At 43.9% G+C, this 24,144-nt stretch overlaps 3 protein-coding genes across 6 annotated transcripts; all 3 read right to left on the bottom strand.

Moving 5' to 3' along the window:
- Positions 1–13,065: 13,065 nt before the first annotated feature.
- LOC135521793 (growth hormone secretagogue receptor type 1-like) lies at positions 13,066–18,161 on the bottom strand. Of its 2 annotated transcripts, none has more exons than XM_064947522.1 (4): positions 18,072–18,161; positions 14,955–15,350; positions 14,287–14,752; positions 13,066–14,111 (listed from the first exon to the last, which is right to left on the bottom strand). In XM_064947522.1, the coding sequence occupies exons 2-4, from the start codon at positions 15,267–15,269 to the stop codon at positions 13,777–13,779; spliced, it is 1,116 nt and encodes a 371-aa protein (XP_064803594.1). In that variant the 5' UTR covers positions 15,270–15,350; positions 18,072–18,161; the 3' UTR covers positions 13,066–13,776. The 2 variants fall into 2 exon arrangements, with proteins under 2 accessions (XP_064803594.1, XP_064803595.1); XM_064947523.1 differs by having other exon boundaries at positions 14,955–15,299; positions 18,072–18,156.
- Positions 18,162–18,237: 76 nt separating this feature from the next.
- On the bottom strand, positions 18,238–20,999 carry LOC135521794 (protein phosphatase 1 regulatory subunit 35-like). Of its 3 annotated transcripts, none has more exons than XM_064947526.1 (5): positions 19,727–20,999; positions 19,445–19,565; positions 18,985–19,209; positions 18,705–18,838; positions 18,238–18,562 (listed from the first exon to the last, which is right to left on the bottom strand). In XM_064947526.1, the coding sequence occupies exons 1-5, from the start codon at positions 19,901–19,903 to the stop codon at positions 18,392–18,394; spliced, it is 828 nt and encodes a 275-aa protein (XP_064803598.1). In that variant the 5' UTR covers positions 19,904–20,999; the 3' UTR covers positions 18,238–18,391. The 3 variants fall into 3 exon arrangements, with proteins under 3 accessions (XP_064803598.1, XP_064803596.1, XP_064803597.1); XM_064947524.1 differs by lacking the exon at positions 18,238–18,562 and having other exon boundaries at positions 18,565–18,838; positions 19,727–19,950; positions 20,084–20,999; XM_064947525.1 differs by lacking the exon at positions 18,238–18,562 and having other exon boundaries at positions 18,565–18,838; positions 19,727–19,950; positions 20,395–20,999.
- A 95-nt stretch (positions 21,000–21,094) lies between these two features.
- LOC135521795 (ictacalcin-like) lies at positions 21,095–23,908 on the bottom strand. Its single transcript, XM_064947527.1, has 3 exons — positions 23,801–23,908; positions 21,920–22,062; positions 21,095–21,667 (listed from the first exon to the last, which is right to left on the bottom strand). The coding sequence occupies exons 2-3, from the start codon at positions 22,055–22,057 to the stop codon at positions 21,527–21,529; spliced, it is 279 nt and encodes a 92-aa protein (XP_064803599.1). The 5' UTR covers positions 22,058–22,062; positions 23,801–23,908; the 3' UTR covers positions 21,095–21,526.
- Positions 23,909–24,144: the final 236 nt, after the last annotated feature.

Here is a 24,144-nt window from a genome sequence, read left to right as displayed (position 1 = left end):
GTATTCACATGTTTTGGACACAAAGGTGGATTTCTGAGGAATAATGGAGGGGAGAAAAAGAGGAAGAAGTGGTTGAAGAAAATGAGGAAAGCAGAGGTTGGATTTGAGGATGATGGTGATAAAAATGGACATGGGGTGTCGAAGAAGATTGGTGTCAAGTGCAAACAGAGTGAGACCTGGAGGAGAGTGGTGTCAAGTGCAAACAGAGTGAGACCTGGAGGCGAGTGGTGTCAAGTGTGGTGAAGAGCTCTGAGCCTCAGTATGGCATCGATGGACATGATCAAGAATAATCGGGTCCAGTAGGAGTGACATTCGTGGTTTCAGGGTGGGTGTGAAAGGAGTTGGGTGCAGTTGAATCAGTGAAGGTAACCTGTACTGGACTTGTGATATTTGTTTGAAGTTGGAGATTCCGGGTGTTTGTGATGCCCGCCGTTTGGTGCTATGCGGGCCTGGTGGTGAGCGTGGTGTAACAGAGGAGTCACTGTCAGTACATTTTAGTTTTGAGTCAGTCTTTACCTGACAAAGTCCTGTTAGGATGTATCAGTTATCCTGTTAGAGCTTGTGTGCTGAATCCACAAAACCCCTTTTTATGTTTATTCCATGGCCAACCATCCCTCTAGCTACCCCTTATTCCACACTATGCCTTTCATGCCCCATGGTCCCTCAACTTCAGACACTTTTAACTCTCCAACTTATCGCTGTAAACCCAACCTTCCTTCACTTGTTGGGCTCCTGATTGGATAACATCTAGACTGTGTTGTGGTGTACTTTTCTTTCACCTATGTAATGCTTTCCTCCTTCTGCTTATTCTGGGGTTCAGACTGAATGCAATGGTAAAGGTGGTGCTCACAATTGATAGCAGCAACATGGACCTGTTACATTGACCAGAAGGGTGTTGATATAGCTGTGTTTAGACATGGCTACATGGACCTGTTACACTAGAAGGGTGTTGATATAGCTGTGTTTAGACATGGCTACATGGACCTGTTACATTGACCAAAAGGGTGTTGATATAGCTGTGTTTAGACATGGCTACATGGACCTGTTACATTGACCAAAAGGGTGTTGATATAGCTGTGTTTAGACATGGCTACATGGACCTGTTACACTAGAAGGGTGTTGATATAGCTGTGTTTAGGCATGGCTACATGGACCTGATACATTGACCAGAAGGGTGTTGATATAGCTGTGTTTAGGCATGGATACATGGACCTGTTACACTAGAAGGGTGTTGATATAGCTGTGTTTTTAGGCATGGCTACATGGACCTGTTACACTAGAAGGGTGTTGATATAGCTGTGTTTAGGCATGGCTACATGGACCTGTTACATTGACCAGAAGGGTGTTGATATAGCTGTGTTTAGGCATGGCTACATGGACCTGTAACACTAGAAGGGTGTTGATATAGCTGTGTTTAGGCATGGCTACATGGACCTGTTACATTGACCAGAAGGGTGTTGATATAGCTGTGTTTAGGCATGGCTACATGGACCTGTTACATTGACCAAAAGGGTGTTGATATAGCTGTGTTTAGACTTGGCTACATGGACCTGTTACACTAGAAGGGTGTTGATATAGCTGTGTTTAGGCATGGCTACATGGACCTGTTACACTAGAAGGGTGATGATATAGCTGTGTTTAGGCATGGCTACATGGACCTGATACACTAGAAGGGTGTTGATATAGCTGTATTTAGGCATGGCTACATGGACCTGTTACACTAGAAGGGTGTTGATATAGCTGTGTTTAGGCATGGCTACATGGACCTGTTACATTGACCAGAAGGGTGTTGATATAGCTGTGTTTAGGCATGGCTACATGGACCTGTTACATTGACCAGAAGGGTGTTGATATAGCTGTGTTTAGGCATGGCTACATGGACCTGTTACACTAGAAGGGTGTTGATATAGCTGTGTTTAGGCATGGCTACATGGACCTGTTACACTAGAAGGGTGTTGATATAGCTGTGTTTAGGCATGGCTACATGGACCTGTTACATTGACCAGAAGGGTGTTGATATAGCTGTGTTTAGGCATGGCTACATGGACCTGTTACATTGACCAAAAGGGTGTTGATATAGCTGTGTTTAGGCATGGCTACATGGACCTGTTACATTGACCAGAAGGGTGTTGATATAGCTGTGTTTAGGCATGGCTACATGGACCTGTTACATTGACCAGAAGGGTGTTGATATAGCTGTGTTTAGGCATGGCTACATTTACATTTACATTTACATTTAAGTCATTTAGCAGACGCTCTTATCCAGAGCGACTTACAAATTGGATGGACCTGTTACACTAGAAGGGTGTTGATATAGCTGTGTTTAGGCATGGCTACATGGACCTGTTACATTGACCAGAAGGGTGTTGATATAGCTGTGTTTAGACATGGCTACATGGACCTGTTACATTGACCAGAAGGGTGTTGATATAGCTGTGTTTAGGCATGGCTACATGGACCTGTTACATTTACCAGAAGGGTGTTGATATAGCTGTGTTTAGACATGGCTACATGGACCTGTTACATTGACCAAAAGGGTGTTGATATAGCTGTGTTTAGGCATGGCTACATGGACCTGTTACATTGACCAGAAGGGTGTTGATATCGCTGTGTTTAGACATGGCTACATGGACCTGTTACACTAGAAGGGTGTTGATATAGCTGTGTTTAGGCATGGCTACATGGACCTGTTACATTGACCAGAAGGGTGTTGATATCGCTGTGTTTAGACATGGCTACATGGAACTGTTACACTAGAAGGGTGTTGATATAGCTGTGTTTAGGCATGGCTACATGGACCTGTTACATTGACCAGAAGGGTGTTGATATAGCTGTGTTTAGGCATGGCTACATGGACCTGTTACATTGACCAGAAGGGTGTTGATATAGCTGTGTTTAGGCATGGCTACATGGACCTGTTACATTGACTAGGAGGGTGTTGATATAGCTGTGTTTAGGAATGGCTACATGGACCTGTTACATTGACCAGAAGGGTGTTGATATAGCTGTGTTTAGGCATGGCTACATGGACCTGTTGCACTAGAAGGGTGTTGATATAGCTGTGTTTAGGAATGGCTACATGGACCTGTTACACTAGAAGGGTGTTGATATAGCTGTGTTTAGACATGGCTTCGTTGTTTTGAGTCTGTTAGGTGTGTTTCTCATTCTGCTGGAGTTGACCTAGTATGTTATATAAATGCTACCTTACACCTTCATTTTGTTTCTACATTTGTAACTCACCAACCAAAAGTTACAATATGCTATTTTACATTGTGTTATTTGTGCTGGTCTAAAATCAGAGGAATCTGTTCGTTGTTCTCTGATAGGAATACTAGTTCATATGGTGATCTTCGATGTCCCAAGTTTGTGGCATTGATGAAGAAATAATTTAATCTTTACTTACATTCAGATGTTTATATGTTATATATGAAAGCCATATGTATGCCTTGTTTACTATTTTGATTTTATTAAAACAATGTAATTGTTGGAGTTAAGATGATTGATGGGTGACTAGGTGCATTCTAGTCAAATAAATATGCTTATTCATTCATGATTATGGATACATTCTGAAATGAGTTCATCTGGCTTTCAAGCTGCAACAGAACATGTCAACAAGTTCATTCTGAGTTGCTTGAATACAGCAGTGCATAGTGCCACCATGAACTGAAATAGATTTCACCTCGTTCATATAGTTGTCAGAAATGATAAGAGATTAAATATAGATCAGGTAAAATAATGGTATGTTGCTAGTAATTTAATTTAGTTTAATTTAGGTAGGTAGCTCGGTTATTTAATTTAGTTTAATTTAGGTAGGTAGCTCGGTTATTTGCAAAAAACTAGCCTAGTATTCATGGTCCATTGTAAATATGACTGCTACTAGGATAGTATTCTGGACAAGACAAGACCAAATGCATAATTAAGACAACAAGTACTAGTTCAATAAAATATGGAACAGTAAATTAAAATGTTCAATATATGCTACCATTCAAAAGTTTGGGGTCACTTAGAAATGTCATTGTTTTTTAAAGAAAAGCACAATTTTTGTCCATTAAAATAACATAAAATTGATCAGAAATACAGAGTAGACATTAATGTTGTAAATGACTATTGTAGCTGGAAATGACAGATTTTCTGTGGAAAATCTACATAGGCATAGAGAGGCCCATTATCAGCAACCATCACTCCTGTGTTCCAATGGCACGTTTATCATTTTCAAAAGCTAATTGATCATTGGAAAACCCTTTTGCAATTATGTTAGCAAAGCTGAAAACTGTGGTTCTGATTGAAGAAGCAATAAAACTGTCCTTCTTTAGACTCGTTCAGTATCTGGAGCATCAGCATTTGTGGGTTCGATTACAGGCTACAAATGGCCAGAAACAAAGACATTTCTTCTGAAACGCGTCAGTTTATACTTGTTCTGAGAAACGAAGGCTATTCAATGCCAGAAATTGCCAATAAACTGAAGATCTCGTATAACGCTCCCTTCACAGAACAGCGCAAACTGGCTCTAACTAGAAATAGAAAGAGGAGTGGGAGGCCCGGGTGCACAACTGAGCAAGAGGACAAGTACACTAGAGTGTCTAGTTTGAGAAACAGACGCCTCACAAGTCCTCAACTGGCAGCTTCATTAAATAGAACCCGCAAAACACCCGTCTCAACTTCAACAGTGAAGAGGCGACTCCGGATGGTGGCCTTCTAGGCAGAATTTCTCTGTCCAGTGTCTGTGTTCTTTTGCACATCTTAATCTATTCTTCTTATTAGCCATTCTGCGCAATATATAAAATAAATAATACAATACATTGAAAGTTTGTGAGTGTGCGATATGTGGGTTGGAAATTATTTAGACAGTACAAAAACAAAAAAAATAAGTATATAAACGATGGCAACACTGCCACTGCACTGTGCCTTGCTGTTGGGAAACCACATCAGTGTCTGACTTTCGGCTGTTGCAGACGCACCAACCTCACTCAACTTTTCTCCAGTCGGTTGCATCACTCAAACGAGCCCACTGAGATTGACACTGATTTCATTGATTCCCCACTTTGTTCTTAATGCTATTGAAGAAACTACATGATAAAATACTTGGCAATCAGCTTCACATCCACATCTAGGAGCCTAAACAAAGGCATGATACAAATGGCTAAGATAATTGGTTTATTCTAATGGGATTGGTTTATTCCTAATGGAATCGGTTTATTCCAAATGTGTAAAATAATTAATGAATCAACAAATGGAAATCCACACATGGCATAAAAAAATCATATTATCTTTTTAAGTCATTATTTAAACTTCTGAGAGTCACAATTGCTGAATAGTAAATTAGAACATACAATAGTTATTACAGAGACTGAAGCTTGTTTAACAAAATAAAACTTCAAATACAAAACCACAAGGCTCTCCAGAGGGTGGTGAGGTCTGCACAACGCATCACCGGGGGCAAAGTACCTGCCATCCAGGACACCTACACCACCCGATGTCACAGGAAGGCCATAAAGATCATCAAGGACAACAACCACCCGAGCCACTGCCTGTTCACCCCGCTATCATCCAGAAGGCAAGGTCAGTACAGGTGCATCAAAGCAGGGACCGAGACACTGAAAAACAGCTTCTATCTCAAGGCCATCAGACTGTTAAACAGCCACCACTAACATTGAGTGGCTGCTGCCAACATACTGACTTAACTCCAGCCACTTAAATAATGGAAAAATGTATGTAAAAAATATATCACTAGCCACTTTAAACAATGCCACTTAATACAATGTTTACATACCCTACATTACTCATCTCATATGTATATACTGTACTCGATACCATCTACTGTATCTTGCCTATGCCGTTCTGTACCATCACTCATTAATATATCTTTATGTACATATTCTTCATCCCTTTACACTTGTGTGTATAAGGTAGATGTTGTGAAATTATTAGGTTAGATTACTCATTCGTTATTACTGCATTGTCGGAACTAGAAGCACACGCATTTTGCTACACTCGCATTAACATATGCTAACCATGTGTATGTGACAAATAAAATTGGATTTGTTTTATGCGTGGGAATACTTGGGAACAGATTTCATAAATTAAAATAACTTGGAGCAGATTTCCTGGTGTTTTTTATTTCCCCGTATTTTATGTCCAAGAACTAAAAATCCCCAACGTTCTAATTTGGGCTCAGAAGACTTGGGGAAACAAATAAAATCCCCACGGGCCAAATTTGGGGAACCCTTCCCTAGACCAATTCCAATTGCTCTCCACACTGACCTCACCCAACTGGATAAGTGTGAGAATGTGAGAATGCTGTTCATTGACTACAGCTCAGTGTTCAACACCATTGTCCCTTCCAAGCTCATCACCAAGCTTAGGACTCTGGGTCTGAACACCTCCCTCTGCAACTGGATCCTGTACTTCCTGACCGACCGACCCCAGGTGCCGAGGAGAGGCAACATCACCTCTGCCACGCTGACCCTCAACACTGGGGCCCCACAGGGGTGTGTGGTTAGTCCTCTCCTGTACTCCCTGTTCACCCACGACTGCGTGGCTAATCACGACTCCAACACCATCAAGTTTGCTGACGACACGACGGTGGTAGGCCTGATCACCGGCGACGATGAGTCAGCCTAAAGGGAGGTGGTCAGTGACCTGGCAGTGTGGTGCCAGAGAATCAATCTCTCCCTCAACGTCAGTAAGACCAAGGTGCGGATCGTGGACTGCAGGAAACAGGGGGGCGAGCACGCCCCTATCCACATCGAAAAGGCTGCAGTGGAGCCCCGGTGTCCTAATCACTAGACTTAAAATGGTCCAAACACACACGCACAGTCATGAAGAAGGTGCGAAGTGCCTCTTCTCCCGAAGGAGGTTAAAAAAGTTTTGCATGGGCCCTCAAATCCTTAAACAGTTCTACTGCTGTACCATTGATAGCATCTTGACTGGCTGCATCACTGCCTAGTATGGAAATAGCACCGCAACAGTGGGTGGTGCGGACAGCTGAGTACATTACTGGGGCCGAGCTTCCTGCCATCCAGGACATCGATATCATGTGTGGAAGGAAGGCCTGGAAAATCATTAGACTCCAGCCATCCAAGCCATAGACTATTCTCTCTGCTTCCACACTGCAAGAGGTACCGGTGCATCAAGTCTGACACCAACAGGCTCCTGAACAGCTTCTATCCCCAAGGAAAAACCACTGATAAGTAGATGACAAAATAGCTACATGGACTATCTGAGTTAACCTTGTATCTTTACTGAGTGTTTATTTTTGCACTGTCTCTATGCACACTCACAGGGCCCTACACACTAACACACTGTCTTTATGCACACTCACAGGGCCCTACACACTAACACACTGTCTCTATGCACACTCACAGGGCCCTACACAATAACACACTGTCTCTATGCACACTCACAGGGCCCTACAGACTAACACACTGTCTCTATGCACACTCACAGGGCCCTACACACTAACACACATACACTCACTCACTCACTCACTCTGTCATCTGCTCACTCACACATAATACGCACGTACATTTATACTGACTATACAAACCCCCACACCCACTCACATACAATCTGTTGCTACACTGTTTATGTTATATCTAGTTGCCTAGTCACCTTACCCCTATACATATTTACCTCCATCACTCCAGTATCCCTGTCACCTTACCCCTATACATATCTACCTCCATCACTCCAGTATCCCTGTCTCCTTCCCCTATACATATCTACCTCCATCACTCCAGTATCCCTGTCACCTTACCTCTATACATATCTACCTCATCACTCCAGTATCCCTGTCTCCTTACCCCTATACATATCTACCTCCATCACTCCAGGGTCCCTGTCACCTTACCCCTATACATATCTACCTCATCACTCCAGTATCTCTGTCACCTTACCTCTATACATATCTACCTCATCACTCCAGTATCCCTGTCTCCTTACCTCTATACATATCTACCTCCATCACTCCAGTATCCCTGTCACCTTACCTCTATACATATCTACCTCCATCACTCCAGTAGCCCTGTCTCCTTACCCTTATACATATCTACCTCCATCACTCCAGTATCCCTGTCACCTTACCTCTATACATATCTACCTCATCACTCCAGTATCCCTGTCTCCTTACCCCTATATATATCTACCTCCATCACTCCAGTATCCCTGTCACCTTACCCCTATACATATCTACCTCTATCACTCCAGTATCCGTCACCTTACCCCTATACTTATCTACCTCCATCACTCCAGTATCCCTGTCACCTTACCTCTATACATATCTACCCCCATCACTCCAGAATCCCTGTCACCTTACCCCTATACATACAGTATCTACCTCCATCACTCCAGTATCCCTGTCTCCTTACCCCTATACATATCTACCTCCATCACTCCAGTATCCCTGTCACCTTACCCCTATACATATCTACCTCCATCACTCCAGTATCCCTGTCTCCTTACCCCTATACATATCTACCTCCATCACTCCAGTATCCCTGTCACCTTACCCCTATACATATCTACCACCATCACTCCAGTATCCCTGTCCCTTATACATATCTACCTCCATCACTCCAGTATCCCTGTCACCTTACCTCTATACATATCTACCTCATCACTCCAGTATCCCTGTTTCCTTACCCCTATATATATCTACCTCCATCACTCCAAAATCCCTGTCACCTTACCCCTATACATACAGTATCTACCTCCATCACTCCAGTATCCCTGTCACCTTACCCCTATACATATCTACCTCTATCACTCCAGTATCCGTCACCTTACCCCTATACTTATCTACCTCCATCACTCCAGTATCCCTGTCACCTTACCTCTATACATATCTACCCCCATCACTCCAGAATCCCTGTCACCTTACCCCTATACATACAGTATCTACCTCCATCACTCCAGTATCCCTGTCTCCTTACCCCTATACATATCTACCTCCATCACTCCAGTATCCCTGTCACCTTACCCCTATACATATCTACCTCCATCACTCCAGTATCCCTGTCTCCTTACCCCTATACATATCTACCTCCATCACTCCAGTATCCCTGTCACCTTACCCCTATACATATCTATCTCCATCACTCCAGTATCCCTGTCAACTTACCCCTATACATATCTACTTCCATCACTCCATTATCCCTGTCACCTTACGCCTATACATATCTACCTCCATCACTCCAGTATCCCTGTCTCCTTACCCCTATACATATCTACCTCCATCACTCCAGTATCGCTGCACATTTGAAATATGGCATTAAAACTGACCCTGTATATAATATGCTTACTTACTTATTGTGTTCTTATTTCTCATGTGTTTTTTTCTAGTATTACATTGTTATTGATTATTGCATTGTTGGGTTTTGAGTTTGCAATAAAGTAATTTCACTGTACTTGAGCATGTGACATTAAAACTTGAAATGTAGCTGTGCAGTTTCAAGGTTACAGGGGCCTTCACAGGTAAGATTCTAAGAGGGTGGTCACTCCAGTAATTCTTGATGTATGGCAAGACTTGTGTGTGAATGTGTGTAGGTGTGTGTTCTCATTGGGATCTATCCCCCTCATTTACTGCCTTTAAAAAAACATAACTGATATTGCTGACTTGCTTGAACAGATGTGGGTTCTACTGACAATTGAGATGTACAGTACAAGCTATGGCATAAGGGGACGACTCTTTGTTCAGGCCGCGTTCGAACATCGCCATCGCCGCTCATTTTTAATTGTTCCATTTGTTTTGTCTTGTTCCCTGGTTTACATCCCCTAATTACACTGCATGTATTTATTCCTCGCCCCCCCCCATGTATTTTTGTGAAATTGGTTTTGTTAAGTGTTTCGTGTGTACGCGCCAGGCTGGGTTTTACCCGTTATTCCGTGGTATTTCCACAAAGGTTGTTTATTGTAAACATTTGCTCATTTTTTTGTGACTGTTTCGCACCTTGCACTTTTAACTTTGGCTGGAGATTTTGATGCAGTGGTGTCTGTCTGTTTTATTGCCTCGGCCTAAATAAATAAAGTGTGCCCCTGTTCACAACTCTCTGCTCTCCTGCACCTAACTTCTCCACCAGTAGCGCACACCTTGACAACGACAAGCGGTTAAAGCAATCCGTTACTTCGATTAAGACATTCATGAGCGAGCTAGGACGGCGTGGTCAACATACCTATTTGTTAAGCAGTTTTGAAATGTACAGTAACATAATTCAGAACATGGGCTGTTCTTACAGTGTACTACTATCAGGAGCACTGTTAAGCTATACACAAAAAGTTTGCAAACAAGCAAACAGGGGCCACGAACGATGTGTTTACAATACCGCGTTGGTGAAAATAGACTACTAACAGCTACACAACATACACTTATGTATAGTAGTATTACTTTCTTAGCTACAGTATACATATCTCTCTGACATCTTACATCATTTATGAAGCAGCATAAGACATTTTTGGAAAGTGGCGCACTGGTCCTTCGTGGGTAAATGTTGTCATCAAAGAGAAAGATGCTGGATTTACAATTCCGAGTTGAATGAACTTCCCAGTTGCAATGCTTACAGTTAGTCACTGTCACCGATTCCTTACAAACCACTCGTTGTTGAATTTTCGATCTCCAAATTGTTTTGTAATGTTTATGTCCAATGGCCGATGAGCACCGATATGTTTTATCTATATTTTCTCTTCATTATTTCTGTTCATTTGACAAGGATTAAAAAAGATTTACCAGTAGACTTGATTTATGATGATGACTGCAAGCTAAGATTGTGAAAGTAAGACGTTGACATGATCAGTCCAATCAAAGCTACTGTACAAATAACGTGATTTGACGTCATTTCTGTGGCCAATGACCGTGAGCCTTCTTGAAAGGGCACTTCTAATGTAACTCTATGCAGCACGCAGAGGGCTCACATTATTGATGTCTACACTTACTAAATCAAATCAAATGTATTTGTCACATACACATGGTTAGCAGATGTTAATGCGAGTGTAGCGAAATGCTTGTGCTTCTAGTTCCGACAATGCAGTAATAACCAATGAGTAATCTAACCTAACAATTCCAAAACTACTACCTTATACACACACGTGTAAAGGGATGAAGAATATGTACATAAAGATATATGAATGAGTGATGGTACAGAGCGGCATAGGCAAGATGCAATAGATGATATCGAGTACAGTATATACATATGAGATGAGTAATGTAGGTTATGTAAACATATATAAGTGGCATTGTTTAAAGTGACTAGTGATACATGTATTACATAAAGATGCAGTAGATTATATACAGTACAGTATATACATATGAGATGAGTAATGTAGGTTATGTAAACATATACAAGTGGCATTGTTTAAAGTGACTAGTGATACATGTATTACATAAAGATGCAGTATATTATATACAGTACAGTATATACATATGAGATGAGTAATGTAGGGTATGTAAACATATTAATTAGCATTGTTTAAAGTGGCGAGTGATATATTTTACATCCATTTCCATCAATTCCCATACTAAAGGCGGGTGCAATGCTGAGCCAATCATGGTGCAATGCTCATTTTTTCTGCTGGCCCGCCCCACCACTACAGAAAGTACTGAGCGAGGCTGAAACACTTGCATTTTGGAGCTACCTGTTTGTATGTGGCTTTATTAACTTAACTCTATGTATATATATTTTTTTTACATTGTTTGCAAACTGATATGACACGTATTAAAACCAAAATAACATGCAAAACAGACAAGCCCGCCCATTTATTTGCAAGAAATGTGGGGCTCGAAACAGGTGGGGCTTAGACCCACCTGCCCTGAATGACAGGTCACCACTGGTCATGATTGATATACTGTAACAGGCCCTCAACAGGTTTACTAATGTACAATTTAGATATATTTGGTTGTTTTTAGTTGCATAACATTTAGAAATGGTTCCTTTTCAGGTTTAGAAAAAATGACTTAACTGCCAACTCCTGTTCGTATAAGATGGTAGTGTAGTTTGACTACCACCACAGATTTTCATATGCTAAGTTGTTCTTTAACTGCAGTGCAGTTGATTGGTGACGATGATATGTGTTGGGCTTGACATCCAGACAAGTATTATGTTCTGATTTTTACCACAACAGTGTAAAATACACATATAAACAATAACCTAAATGTCAACTCATTCCTAAATGTCAACTCATTCAACTCATGTATTTCCCATTGGCCTGATACCACATCTATCAGCTCTCCTCCTGAGAGGTATAGTAGAATGGAAGCAGGAAGAATAGCAGAGGCTAGAAGACAAGTGTCCATGATGGTGCTAGGCAGGTAGAGGGGGATGGATGGGCTGAATAGAAACTCTACTCTGAAACACAGAGCCCAAGATACACACAATATACACACATTTCAGATTCTTTCATTCTCTCTCCATCATGGCAGGTTGAGCGAGTCTGTCATGAAAGAAAGAGAAGCAAATGAAGAGTGCAGGGTTTATTATCAGTGAAATGTTTTATTTAGATTAGATTTAACACATTCAAAAATGTACATCAATACAAAATACTCAAATGGGGACTAAATATGCTGTACTGTGATGTGAAAAAAAGGGCCTTTCTTAAAAATAAAACAAAATACTTTGCTGTGATATTCAGAACTGAGCCTGGTGGTTTGCAGTAGCCACTGGCGTCCTTGTCTCCCTTGATGCCACTGATTTACTAGAATGGGGGGCTCCCAAGAGCTTCCCAGGAGCTGTTTGAGTGTGAGAGTGGGGTGGTTGGGCTTGCAGGTGTCAAGTCTGCTAAATCAGTCAGTCAGTGATGAGACAGAGTGGAACTCTGAGCACGCTGTCAACTCAAAGGCTGCAAACTCCTACTGCTACACACACACACACACCTTACATCCCTCCCTCCCTCACATTAACCAATAATCCCAGTAACCTCCTCTAATCAATCTCCCAACCCGCCAATATTCCCCAGGGGCCATTCTTACCCTCACTAGTCACCATGGTGACACACACACACACACACACACACACACACACACACACACACACACACACACACACACACCAGAGCTAAAGTACCACAAAGACAAAAGGCTGGAATTACAGTTTATTACACATCACTCTGAGAACACACACACCTTCAGGGGTTTAGAACCAACAGTCATCAAAATGGCAAATATATATGAACCAAATATTATACAATAAATCTGACAGTATGTCTCACTAAAGACAATGTGCCTCTAAACAAAGTCTTATTCCTCCATCCATCTCCAAGGTTTTCTGTGTGTGTGTGTGTGTCCGTGAGTTACAGAGTGGTGGTTGAGTGTTGTGAGGTGAGTGGGGGGTGGTGGGAGCGGGGTGTGTGTGAGTTACAGGGTGGTGGTAGAGTGTTGTGGGGTGAGTGGGGGTGGTGGGAGCGGGGTGTGTGTGAGTTACAGGGTGGTGGTAGAGTGTTGTGGGGTGAGTGGGGGGTGGTGGGAGCGGGGTGTGTGTGAGTTACAGGGTGGTGGTAGAGTGTTGTGGGGTGAGTGGGGGGTGGTGGGAGCGGGGTGTGTGTGAGTTACAGGGTGGTGGTAGAGTGTTGTGGGGTGAGTGGGGGGTGGTGGGAGCGGGGTGTGTGTGAGTTACAGGGTGGTGATAGAGTGTTGTGGGGGGTGGTGGGAGCGGGGTGTGTGTGAGTTACAGGGTGGTGGTAGAGTGTTGTGGGGTGAGTGGGGGTGGTGGGAGCGGGGTGTGTGTGAGTTACAGGGTGGTGGTAGAGTGTTGTGGGGTGAGTGGGGGGTGGTGGGAGCGGGGTGTGTGTGAGTTACAGGGTGGTGATAGAGTGTTGTGGGGGGTGGTGGGAGCGGGGTGTGTGTGAGTTACAGGGTGGTGGTAGAGTGTTGTGGGGTGAGTGGGGGTGGTGGGAGCGGGGTGTGTGTGAGCGCAGCAGGCTGCGGACAGCGTGGCGGTAGCGTGCTGACATGGTGTTGTAGAGGATAGGGTTGACAGCAGCACTGAGGTAGAACAACACAAATGAGACCAGGTTAAAGTACTGAGAGATGTAGTACATATCAGCGCTGGAGCCCAGAGTCACAGAGAACAACGTCCGACCAACGTGGAACGGCAGCCAACACAGGACAAACGCCAGCACGATCATCCCTAGAGAGAGAGGAGAATATGGGATGGAGCGACAGAAAGAGTTGACATTAGAACTCATTATTACTGTATGTGTGATATAGTTGGTTCACAATGGCTGCTTAGCTGTAGTATTGCTGAGGCCCAAACCAGTAAATCAAAGTAACTTTAAAATACAGAGACTCTCTCACAGCCTCACCCAGCATCTTGATGGTGTGTCGCTGGGCGCGGTCTCGGCTGCTGCGTTGTGGGCGGAGCCAAAGCTTCCTGCCGATCAGGCCATACACAACTCCCAGAATGCCCAGCGGCACCAGGAAGTAGAGGTTGGAGAGCCACATCATGGCCCCCAGCAGGCCTGAGGAGACGGCGTAGTCCGTACAGCGACACTCGCTCTCCCCCTCACCTCCCCCCAGCTCCTCTACCCCTACTATAGCAAACACCGGCCCGGCACTGATCAAGGCCACAACCCACAGGCAGCCAATGAGAGTACGGACGCGGGTCCGTGTGACCAGGGTCTTGGCTGTGAGTGGTCGACAGACAGCGAGGTAGCGCTCCAGAGAAAGGGTGGTGATGTGGAGGATGGTGGAGTAGGTACAACTCTCACTGATGAACACACTCAGCTTACACACTGCATCACCCAGATCCCAGGGCCGGAACCTCCACAGCTAGAGGGACGGACACGCAGATAGGTTACACACACACACAACCCAGCTCAGACACTATATCATCTAACCCCCAGGGCCAGAACCTCCACAGCTAGAGGGACGGACACACAGATAGGTTACACACACACACAACCCAGCTCAGACACTATATCATCTAACCCCCAGGGCCAGAACCTCCACAGCTAGAGAGACTCCCCCTTACCTTGTAGTACAGATCTAAAGGCATCAGAAGCAGTATGAGGAGGTCGGAGACGGCCATACTACTCAGGTAGAGGTAGGTGGTGCTTCTCAGGTGTGGCCGGAGCCAAACTACCAGGATGGTTAACATATTTCCTGCGATGCCCAGGGCCAGCAGCAGCACACACACGGCTGTCACACACACCAGCTCAGCCCCACTGAAGTCCTCCCATTCCCAGTCAGTCTGGTCACTCTGGTTCCCACAGTCCTCCAGACAGCCAGACCCTAGCACACAATCCTCTGAACAGCTGCTCCCACTGCCCAGCGCTGACACGTCCATGGTCAGAGAGAGATGCCCGGGTCTCAGAGACTGGGGTGTGTGCGTGAGAGAGAGAGGTGAGCTGAGATGGTACAAGCGTGCCTGTGTGTGAGAGAGAAAGTGTGGATGGTCTATATCACCCAGGTTACAGCACAGGGTGACGTAGGCTGATGGATTCTAACTGGAGATGATCCTGAACCACACATCTAGGAGGTGTAAAACACAACCACATCTAGGAGGTGTAAAACACAACCACATCTAGGAGGTGTAAAACACAACCACATCTAGGAGGTGTAAAACACCACACATCTAGGAGGTGTAAAACACAACCACATCTAGGAGATGTAAAACACAACCACATCTAGGAGGTGTAAAACACAACCACATCTAGGAGGTGTAAAACACCACACATCTAGGAGGTGTAAAACACAACCACATCTAGGAGGTGTAAAACACAACACATCTAGGAGATGTAAAACACAACCACATCTAGGAGATGTAAAACACAACACATCTAGGAGGTGTAAAACACAACCACATCTAGGAGATGTAAAACACAACCACATCTAGGAGGTGTAAAACACAACCACATCTAGGAGGTGTAAAACACAACCACATCTAGGAGGTGTAAAACACAACCACATCTAGGAGGTGTAAAACACAACCACATCTAGGAGGTGTAAAACACAACCACATCTAGGAGGTGTAAAACACAACCACATCTAGGAGGTGTAAAACACAACCACATCTAGGAGGTGTAAAACACAACCACATCTAGGAGGTGTAAAACACAACCACATCTAGGAGGTGTAAAACACAACCACATCTAGGAGGTGTAAAACACAACCACATCTAGGAGGTGTAAAACACAACCACATCTAGGAGGTGTAAAACACAACCACATCTAGGAGGTGTAAAACACAACCACATCTAGGAGGTGTAAAACACAACCACATCTAGGAGGTGTAAAACACAACCACATCTAGGAGGTGTAAAACACAACCACATCTAGGAGGTGTAAAACACAACCACATCTAGGAGGTGTAAAACACAACCACATCTAGGAGGTGTAAAACACAACCACATCTAGGAGGTGTAAAACACAACCACATCTAGGAGGTGTAAAACACAACCACATCTAGGAGGTGTAAAACACAACCACATCTAGGAGGTGTAAAACACAACCACATCTAGGAGGTGTAAAACACAACCACATCTAGGAGGTGTAAAACACAACCACATCTAGGAGGTGTAAAACACAACCACATCTAGGAGGTGTAAAACACAACCACATCTAGGAGGTGTAAAACACAACCACATCTAGGAGGTGTAAAACACAACCACATCTAGGAGGTGTAAAACACAACCACATCTAGGAGGTGTAAAACACAACCACATCTAGGAGGTGTAAAACACAACCACATCTAGGAGGTGTAAAACACAACCACATCTAGGAGGTGTAAAACACAACCACATCTAGGAGGTGTAAAACACAACCACATCTAGGAGGTGTAAAACACAACCACATCTAGGAGGTGTAAAACACAACCACATCTAGGAGGTGTAAAACACAACCACATCTAGGAGGTGTAAAACACAACCACATCTAGGAGGTGTAAAACACAACCACATCTAGGAGGTGTAAAACACAACCACATCTAGGAGGTGTAAAACACAACCACATCTAGGAGGTGTAAAACACAACCACATCTAGGAGGTGTAAAACACAACCACATCTAGGAGGTGTAAAACCCAACCACATCTAGGAGGTGTAAAACCCAACCACATCTAGGAGGTGTAAAACCCAACCACATCTAGGAGGTGTAAAACCCAACCACATCTAGGAGATGTAAAACCCAACCACATCTAGGAGATGTAAAACCCAACCACATCTAGGAGATGTAAAACACAACCACATCTAGGAGATGTAAAACACAACCACATCTAGGAGATGTAAAACCCAACCACATCTAGGAGATGTAAAACACAACACATCTAGGAGTTATAAAACAACATATCTAGGTGATGTGGGCTCAATTCCATTTCAAATGAGTTAATCTGGGAGATGGAGTACCATTTTCACAAAATTACAGAATTGTTCCCACCACTGAAACACAAACATGTTATCCTGTGGTAGGGAAAGGACTTGCTCAATGTTATCAATCACACACCAACACAAAACTCCCTGTTACACCAATGTGTTACACACACAACAACACTACATAATAAACACACTCCAACCTCTGGTTCGTTCAGCCATTCCTATTGGGGAAATTAAATGGGGAAAGAATAGCGTTTTGGGATAAATGCAGAAAATAAGGTCTGAGGTTAACACAGGCTTAGGAGATCTTATGCATAGAATATCATCAGTCAGTTAACATTACATGTCTGAGTTATAGCCTCGCTACTGTATATAGCCTCGCTACTGTTATAGCCTCGCTACTGTATATAGCCTCGCTACTGTTATTTCACTGTCTTTTTACTGTTGTTTATTTATTGTTCACCTAATACCTATTTTTTACTTAAAAATGGCACTGTTGGTTAGGTCCGGTAAGTAAGCATTTCACTGTAAGGTTTACACCTGTTGTATTCGGCGCACGTGACAAGCAAACTTTGATTTGATAATGCCTTTGTGCTTGTTTTGATTACATAAATGCTTCGGCATTTATCCTCAAACCCATACATGTCCCCATAGGCTTTGGCCAACAAGCCATGGCAGTTAGATTCCTTTAGTGTCTACAAGAGACACCATTACTATTGCCCTCTATACCCCCGTTACAAACAGTACACACCCAGCAGTGTGAATTGAAGCCGTGTACTCACCTCGCAGCCGTCTTCGATCCCTGGACAATCTCTCCCTCACCTCTTCATCCCTCTACCACCTCCCTCGCTCTCCAACACCCACAACTCGTACACGCATGCAAGCAAGCACAAACGAAACGAAGGCTCAAGTACACACGCAAGCAGTAAAGATCGCTCAACAACATGATACAGGTTCATTCCTTTAATATCTTCAATTAGTTTAAAATATAATATTTATATCTGAGAATGACAGAGGTAGGGAGGGAAAGAAGGGATAATGCTCTTCTTCAGTTTTGGGACAGAACCTTTCAGTCTAGAGGTTCAGAGTAAGTGTGTGTGTGTCAGGGTCCAGCCTCCCAGCATGTGTGTCTGTGGTAGAGGTCGAAGGTTGTGTCTGCGGGGCGTGGTATTGGCTGGGGGCGTGGGATGGTAATCTCCTCCCCTGGTAGGAGGGGCTTCTCTCTCAGCAGATCCCCCCTGAAGAAAACCTGCAGGTCAGGACTGTCCTCTTTCTGCTCACACACACACGGATTACAAATACAGTTATGGACTAGTTGCAGGTCATGAGTGATTTCGCTCTACACACACTTTTATTTGCATATTAATACACACACACGTAAATGTAATCAGATGGGGTCAGTGAGAGGGACTTGCCTTGTTGCCATGGCTGCATGTGGGCGAGACCAGCTGAAGCCTGTCACGTAAAGCCTGGCTGATAAGCTCCTCCTCCTCCACATTCACACTGACCAATGCCCTGTAGAGGTGCTGGGATGGAGGGACGTTCACCCCTATAGACAAAGACAGGACATACACTCAGTTAGTGTGTGGTGTGTGTTTATGTCTGCATGTGTGTGTTTCTGTGTGTGTTTATATCTGCGTGTGTGTGTTTCTGTGTGTGTGTTAATGTCGGCATGTGTGTGTTTCTGTGTGCTACCCTCTGTAGCCTGGGAGCTGATGCTGTTCTTGGTTCTGTCTGACTTCTGTAGTTGCTCCTGCACGGCCTTCTGGGAATTAAACTCTGCCCCTGCCACGTTATCTAGCTCAGCCCTCAGAGCCAGAGTAGTATTTAACTCCGCCCCTTCAGGGAGGCTGCCACCCCTCTCCTCACAGGGAGCCTCCTCATTGGTTGCTGACCTTGCCCTCCAACGCAGTTCTCCACCTATGTGAGGAATACAGGAAGCGATATTGACCAGTCCTCTGCTCAGACATTGCTGACTCATGCCAGATCTTATAACACCTGGATAGGTATTTCATGTATCAACCTAACCACATCACGTTATAGCAATCTGGTGCGACGGCACAGTCCATGACGTGGCACATAACCATTGGTTGATGCATGCAACTCCTGTGCAGGGGAACATGAGTACATCAGACTCTAGACCAGGGTTAGTTACCATGGAGTCTTTTCCCCTTTGAGTAACTGCTGGAGTGTCCAGGGCATTGCCAAGGTGGAGGGTCTTTGCTAGGCTCTGCTATCACCGTGTCAACCACAGGCACCTCGGAGACAAATCGCACCTGTCGAGTCAGGGGGCACACTTCAGTGATGTCTCTCCAAAAACACAGACCGACACACACAGATCTCTCATCATTTCTACGGCTGTCTTGACAACTGAGAAAAGCACCATCTGTGAGTGTCCGTCAGTGTGTGTGTGTGTGTGTATATGTGTCAGAATGACCTGCCGGTGGCTGCGTCCTCTCAGCAGGCTAGCTGGGTTGGGCCATGGCGGGTCTGGGCTGAGGGGGAGAGACAGGTCCATTTCCGGGCACCCCAGGAGGCTAGCGGGGACCAGCCAAATGTCTGGGTCACTGCACCCTGCTAGAGGACGCTGCTGCAGGGGACCTACTCTGGTCATCTTAGGTCACCAGTCTGGGTCTTTATCTTTGGGTGAAGGCTCTGTTACTGATGTTAGGTAAGATACAAGGCAAAGGCAGTCAATGACCAGAATATTTTGTATGGTTCTGAATGGCAGTTACATTATCACATTATCACTTTATCACATATTTTGAGTCCTATGCCGAACCCAGTCCCTTACCATTGTTGGATCTGTAGTGTAGGTTGAATAACATTAACTTTACACTTCCAACCAGATATGACGATGTGACGTTATCTAGCTAACGTTAGATCTCTAGCTAGATTCCACTCAGTGGGAGCTTTCAGCACACAGCCAGCTAGCTAGCTAACGACGACAGCAGACATTCTATAAAGTTCACCAGTCAGTTAGCCAGCTAACTTTACTTGTTGTACTACTAGCCAGCTAACGTTACAGGGTTTGTTTGGCTAATTAGCTAGCTAACGTTAACTAAAGCTATGCAAATTCAATCATGTCGTTTATTCTCCGCTTACTGTTATGAGGAAGCGCCCCGAATGACAGCTGAGCTCACGCGTTTCTTGTAGTTTTCACTGTTAATACATGAGGATAGATTAACTCTATTTATCAGGATCTGCTCACTTTTGAAATTCCCTCCACTGGCGTCGCCATAACACCTTCTACAAAACAATCACACTTCCGGTTTCTTCGTTAGTAGGAAATTATACAATGGCCCCCCTTGGCTTGCATGTTACGTTGCGTGTGCTTGTGTAAATGGTGGACTCTACAGCAGATTTAATCTAAAACTAGGCGATTGCTGGACTACGGCTAATCTTCATTTTCATCTTCAATATTGTCCAATATGTTCTCTATGGAGACCTGCGATACAGTATCATTATTTGGATATTATCTTTGTTGTTTCATGTTGCTGGGTAGGAGGCTTCATCTTGGAGATGGTTCTATATGTGGCTCTATTTAACCTTTACAGTAACAGTTGACTTCCTGTATTCTTACTGGCTCTGGAGTAGATAATATTGTGACGTAATTAAGTAGTCAAATATAGGGTATGCCTTAAACCCCTAATTTAATTTAATGTTTTGGGTTATGTTGACACAATCAACAATTGTATTATTTCACCAGGTGTCTGAAAACAAAGGTTCATGTTTGATTCATGTTGCTTGCTGTATCCTATTTAGGACATACACAGCCAATCACACATGCACAAACACACACAAACATATTAAAATAGTTTATTTCGTTTTTCACTTTAAACAAAACAAAGGCGGCAAGGTGCCCTAGTGGTTAGAGAGTTGGACTAGTAACCGAAAGGTTGCAAGTTCAAATCCCCGAGCTGACAAGGTACAAATCTGTCGTTCTGGCCCTGAACAGGCAGTTAATCCACTGGTCCTACCCCGTCATTGAAAATAAGAATTTGCTCTTAACTGACTTGGCTAGTTAAGAAAAACAATTTAAAAAAAAGCTTCCTCTCCATCTCATGAGATTGTAGCCTATATATGTGTCTGTGTCCTTCACCTGTGTGGTGTGTACGTGTGTAAACCTGCATCTCTGACCCTCTGAACCTGCATTGAGGATCTTGCTAATCTTATCATGAATTCACTCATGGAGCAAGAGCTGCTGTTCTGTGGAGAGTGGGCAGGGGGAGCTGTTTCACTTCTTGGTGAAGAACTCATTGCACACCATGGTGAGGCAGGCCACCAGTGTGACGTACTCCTGGAAATCCACAATGCCATCTGAGTTAGCGTCCAGATCTTTGAAAATCTTGTCAACCTTTGCCTGGTCAGTGTTTTTCTGTTATAATGATCAGAGAGAGAGGTAATGGGTGAGACTTTGATTTCAGCAGTTCAAACTAGAATCCATACAGTTGTTATGTGTTTATAAAGGTGTGAGAGATTAAGTTATTCTATTGGATGAGGCGGGTCATGTGTTTGTGATGTTCCAAGCAATTCAATATTTCAATAGTGTCCGTCTTTAGCAGTATTGTATTTGGTCGTGCTGCTAATAAAGCATGATTGAACTGAACTGTTCCTAGGATCCACTCACCCCCATGATCTCTCCAAGCTCAGCATTGAGCAGATCTTTGAGTTCTCCCTTGCTCAGGGTCGTCTTGTCGCCCTCCTTGCCAGAGTACTTGTGGAAGGCTGAGATGAGTAATGCCATACCCTGCTGGACCTGTGACATGGTGACTACAACACACACACACACACACACACACACACACACACACACACACACACACACACACACACACACACACACACACACAGGGAGAATGGAGAGAATGGAGGTACACATTTAGGTTATTAATTAATAGTATTATCAATTCAAATTGTAAGTCGCTCTGGATAAGAGCGTCTGCTAAATGACTTAAATGTAAATGTAAATGTAAATCTATTTTTATCTTACATCCGGGTTACCATTCCATAAGTCTGGGAAATAAAGTCATGTTGGCACTGGTTTAATCATGTTTAAACATAAGGTTCAGGTTGAATAGAGGGTTTAAAGAATATTAACGGTTGTTACACACGAAGCAAAGACTTAACTACACACACACCACGCCCCACTTCTGCAAACAGGTTCTACATCTCTACCACAAACGAAGAGAAAGAGAGGGGGAGGAGAGATGGAGAGCAACGCAACAGAGGCAATTAGAGAGGGAGAGAGGTGGAGAGAGGTAAGAGATGGAGACATAGGGAGAGAGGCGGCGAGAGAAAAGGAAGAGAGAAGCGGATATGGAGGGGAGAAGGGAAGAGAAGAGGGGGCTGAGTTGTTTAAACACAAACAGACATGGCTCTAGCCAACGCCCTTGCATGTCTCTCTCATTAACTCTGGAGGATTTTAAGGAGAGAAAGAAAGAAGTATATATATATAGAGAGAGAGAGGGACAGACACATAGACAAAAAGACAGATGGGAGGAAATTGGTGGGCAGGCAGAAAGGCGCGTTGGTAATTTCAGGCAAACGATAACATATAAATCCCAGCACCTCCCCCACCCCTCACCTGTCTCCACCCTCTTCCTATCTAGTTTGGTTAAGGTGTGTCTCTTCATTCTGTCCCTTCACATATCTCACCACTATATAGGGAGGTGGCTCTCTCTATTCTCTCTTTCTCTACCTACTCGTAGTCAAGGTGGTGTGAAGCTTCTGAGTTTAAGGAAGCGTCTGTAATGTAAATCCCTCATTTATCTGACCCTCCTCTCCAGAGTGACTTGCAGTAAGTGCGGTTAAATAAGGACGTTGAAGCAACCACACAGTATGAACATGGTAAGCACAACATTATAGTTGTAAGTAACAACCCCATTCACTGCGGTGGACCCCACTGATCTCTCTCTGAGTCACTGTCAGCTGCCCCAGGACCAGCAGGCATCCAACCAGACACACCTTCTTACCCCCCCCTCCCCCTGACTGCCCCTCTGATAACTAGAAACACACTCTACTCACAGAATGGTCAGAGCGAGGGGAGAGAGAGTTTATGGTAAGGACAGAGAGAGCGAAAGAGAGAGAGGGGGTGTGGAGGATAGAAAGAGGTAGTGTTCTGCACTATGGAAGGATTGAGGGAGAGAGAGAGAGGGGAGGAGGAGGAGGAAGAGAAGAGAGATTCTTTCATTTAAACTGCGTAGTGCTCTGAAAGGCAGACAGAGTTACGCCCTCCGCAGAGCTTGGCTCAAGATCATAAACTGTGGACAGGCACTTACTAACTGTTGCAAAGCACACCCTGTAGTCATTCATACTTTTGCAGTCAAGTATTAATCACTATAAAACATTAAATTAAACACAATTAGAAATAAATGTTGTAAACCATCAGATGAGAAAGTATAATTTGGCACATCTAACACATCATAGATAAACACAGCTAAAACAAACTGAAGGTTTTTATCAGCGAGGCACTCAGGTACATGTTTTACTAGGTTAAGGTTTCACTCACCGAAGTTGTGCGAGGAGTTGGACGGTCAGAGAAAGAGAGAGAGAGGGAGTGAGGAAGAGAGGGATGGGCTGTTGGTTTTAAACATTGGTTACCACACCCCAATCTCCCCTCCCCTTTCCTCTCCTTTTCCCTCTTTATCTGATGGAAATGGAAACTGCAATGTTCTGTTCTCTTCTTCATGTGAACTAGTTACTGAACGAATTATAATAGGCATATATATTATCTAAAGTTAATAATTACTTCACATGAATGTATCACCATTGTTACCAATCCACCATTTTGCTCTGGTTCTTCCTGGACTTCCCCTATAAAAAAACAACAACAGAAAACATACAGAGAGGAGA

This window comes from Oncorhynchus masou, chromosome 30 (assembly GCF_036934945.1).
Source record: "Oncorhynchus masou masou isolate Uvic2021 chromosome 30, UVic_Omas_1.1, whole genome shotgun sequence".
Classification (NCBI taxonomy): domain Eukaryota; kingdom Metazoa; phylum Chordata; class Actinopteri; order Salmoniformes; family Salmonidae; genus Oncorhynchus; species Oncorhynchus masou.
This window is presented reverse-complemented; position numbering and strand designations above follow the sequence as displayed.